Consider the following 3,280-nt stretch of genomic DNA (forward strand, 5'->3'; position numbering starts at 1 on the left):
AAACCAGTTTTATTAAGTAAAGGCTTGTGTCGCGTAAGTTTCGTCGGTACGAAGTTACGGAAAAATCAATTAAAAACGGAGACGTAACAGTATGAATAGAGCCCACCAGGCCTCATTTTATTTTAGTTGATTTGGCATTTAGGCTTAAATCCGCCCCTGTTTCTTCATCTAATAAACTCTTTTGTTTATTGTGTTTATTCATTTTACATTTCAGATCAGACTGTATATTCTGTTTCTTTATTAAATTTACATTCCAGATCAGATTGTATATTCTATTTATTAAGTTTACATTTCAGATCAGATTGTATATTCTGTTTCTTTATTAAGTTTACATTCCATATCAGATTGTATATTCTGTTTCTTTATTAAGTTTACATTTCAAATCAGATTGTATATTCTGTTTCTTTATTAAATTTACATTTTCAGATCAGATTGGATATTCTGTTTCTTTATTAAGTTTACATTTCAGATCAGATTGGATATTCTGTTTCTTTATTAAGTTTACATTTCAGATCAGATTGGATATTCTGTTTCTTCATCTAATAATTTGTTTGTCATATTCTATTGGCCTAGCATGATCTGGTGGTTAGGGCGCTCGACTCGCAACCTGCTGGTCACGTTATTGAAACCCATCATCGAATATATTCGCCCTTTCACTCGTGAGGGCGTTATAATGTTACTGACAATCACACTATTCGTTGGTAAAGAGTAGCCCAAGAGTTGGCGGTGTGTGGTACTGAATAATGTATTTAGTGTATTACAATAAAACAAACAAACTTATTTTTGTGGGGAAAATATATAAATAAATTAACTGTAATGACAAAAAATAAAACAGTAGTAGAATAGTTTTATTCTGAATGAATTTTTTTTTTCATTACGAAGTCAACAGACGTATAGTTTAAAATAGTCCACAAGTTTCATTCTAACGAGAAAATTCATGACGTGAATTTTCTTTAGTTTAAGTTACTTCCGTGATGTAACTGCCTCTGTGTTGGACATTAGAGTTAAATAAACCAGAGATATTATTCATTCTTTACCTCGTAGTCTTTACTTAAGCCTTCTCTGGAGAAACAAATCACGATTATTTGTAACTCTGGTCATTTGCAGTTGACAATCATAATAGCTCAGAGGGATTTGCAACGGAAACACAAGGTATTCTACAGAGTAGCTGACATATGTATGGCACTGAATTTTATTCTCGACCCAGTGATCTACGTACTGTCAAGAAGACCACACAGACAAGATTTATGGAGCCTCTTGAAATCCTTTTGTCTCTACTGTTTTCCACAATTAAGATGGGTGAAAAGTAGCGATTCCAGAGCGTCTCAAAGGAACAGTAGCTTCCCATGGAACATTGATAGTAAGTCAACAATTTCACTGTTCTTCTTATCCGTACATTTTACGTTTGGTTACTCTGTTTTTTTATTTGTTTATGTTTTGTTAGTGTAACTTTTGTGTAGGAACTTACATAACTTACTCCTGATGGTTTTGTAGTAACTTGCATAGCTTATTCTTATTGGTTTTGTAGTAACTTACATAACTTACCCTTGATGGTTTTCTTGTAATTATATAACTTACTGTTAATGATTTTCTGGTAACTTACATAACTTACTCCTGATGGTTTTGTAGTAACTTACATAGCTTATTCTTATTGGTTTTGTAGTAACTTACATAACTTACCCTTGATGGTTTTCTAGTAATTATATAACTTACTGTTAATGATTTTCTGGTAACTTACATAACTTATTACTGATGGTTTGTAGTAACTTACATAACTTACTCTTGTTGTTGTGTAATACTTTATATAACATTATTAAAATTTTGTACATTGTAAATACTGTGTTAAAGTTGTAGTTCTTACACGACGACACTACTAGAATTACTGGGTTACTTGTAGTTCTTACACAACGACACTACTACAACTAACCCAGTAATTCTAGTAGTTCTTACACAACGACACTACTATGTCGTTGTGTAAGAACTTTACTAGAATTACTGTGTCAGAATTTTTACAAACTGATATATTTTGATAACGTTATTCAAGAGGAGAGAGTAATTATTATCATATTCCCTAATTTAAGTGCCAGCCGCCAACCACTTGACGTGTCATGATGGCATTCCTGATCGGTATGTGAATTCCGTTTATCCTTCCCTCGCCTGGACTTGTTTCACCTTTTATTTGTTGTTTATGATACGTTGTATGGTGTCACCTTTTCTTTTGTGTGTGTGCTTCCTGTATTCGTGTAGACCGTTCTTCTCTTTGTTTAACAAGAAGGTCTGTTAAATCACGTGCGTAGGAATGTTTGTTCTGCCATAGTTGAAAAATATCATATATTCAAACACACAAATACCAGTTTAACAGGTAATTGGAGTTCATTTTGTAATCTTATTCCTTTGTATCTGTATGAGTAAACTCTCTATTATACTGTTACGTGTCTGTTCGTTTGCTAATTTCCGGTATAAATTCTTTCCGAGGAACTTCAGCGATACAAGTCCTTTCTTAAATAAAACTAGTTTATTCTTTCTCGATACAACTTTGTAATACACAGAATTTCCACAGTCACTTTAACTTAACTACTTTTATGAACTCACGCTATAATTCACAGCGATTCACACACTTTACTTACGGTGCCTACTGTTCGCTTGACTCAATTATATATCTCTACGTCTATCTATTTATGCAATTCTATCTTTTCGATCTATCTGCCTATCGCTGGCTTTCTTTGCCAGGCTTATATACTAAAAATGAGGGCGTCTGGAACAAACTAGAGTTGCCAGGAAAATTCATGATCCTTCAAGAAACTCCAGCGCGCATGCTCCCAGCGTTGCGTGACTTCCGCTGTTGTAACAATACAAATGTTCTGTCCATCATTGGTCAGGCTCTTTAATTAGCACGTTCTTTTAGACCATTTAACAAGTTTTTTTCATTGGTCCCGATATAGTCTTTGTGACTCTAGTAACAACTAAAATTATAAACAAAATTTGATGCCATTATTTCAGGAATGACCCCGAAGTATTGAACACCATTTTTTTTCGGACACCTTCTGGCAAGCTTATCATTAAGCCACGACCGGCCCACCACCACCAGGGGACAACATTTTAATTCATTAAAGGGACCATTTATTAAACGCTCGTGAGACGTCTGTAGTGCTTCTTTATTGTTGACAACTCATAAACAAAAGAACACTAAGGTTGACAAATCTTAAATTAGGTGCTATTGTTCCCGAATTATGTCACGTGTAAATGTTTTCTTTTTGTTGTTGTTTTTTTTTTTTTTTTT

The 3,280-nt window shown here is 33.7% G+C and overlaps 1 protein-coding gene across 1 annotated transcript in view; it reads left to right on the top strand.

Moving 5' to 3' along the window:
* The window catches only part of LOC111087685, a 12,201-nt gene that overhangs the window by 2,835 nt on the left and 6,086 nt on the right, over nt 1-3,280 (top strand). The window contains exons 2-3 of the mRNA XM_022395175.1: nt 1,108-1,360; nt 2,082-2,127. Of these exons, the coding sequence (XP_022250883.1) occupies nt 1,108-1,360; nt 2,082-2,127 (299 nt within the window). The remainder of the gene's footprint in view (nt 1-1,107; nt 1,361-2,081; nt 2,128-3,280) is intronic.

This window comes from Limulus polyphemus, unplaced genomic scaffold (genome assembly GCF_000517525.1).
Source record: "Limulus polyphemus unplaced genomic scaffold, Limulus_polyphemus-2.1.2 Scaffold2475, whole genome shotgun sequence".
Taxonomy (NCBI): domain Eukaryota; kingdom Metazoa; phylum Arthropoda; class Merostomata; order Xiphosura; family Limulidae; genus Limulus; species Limulus polyphemus.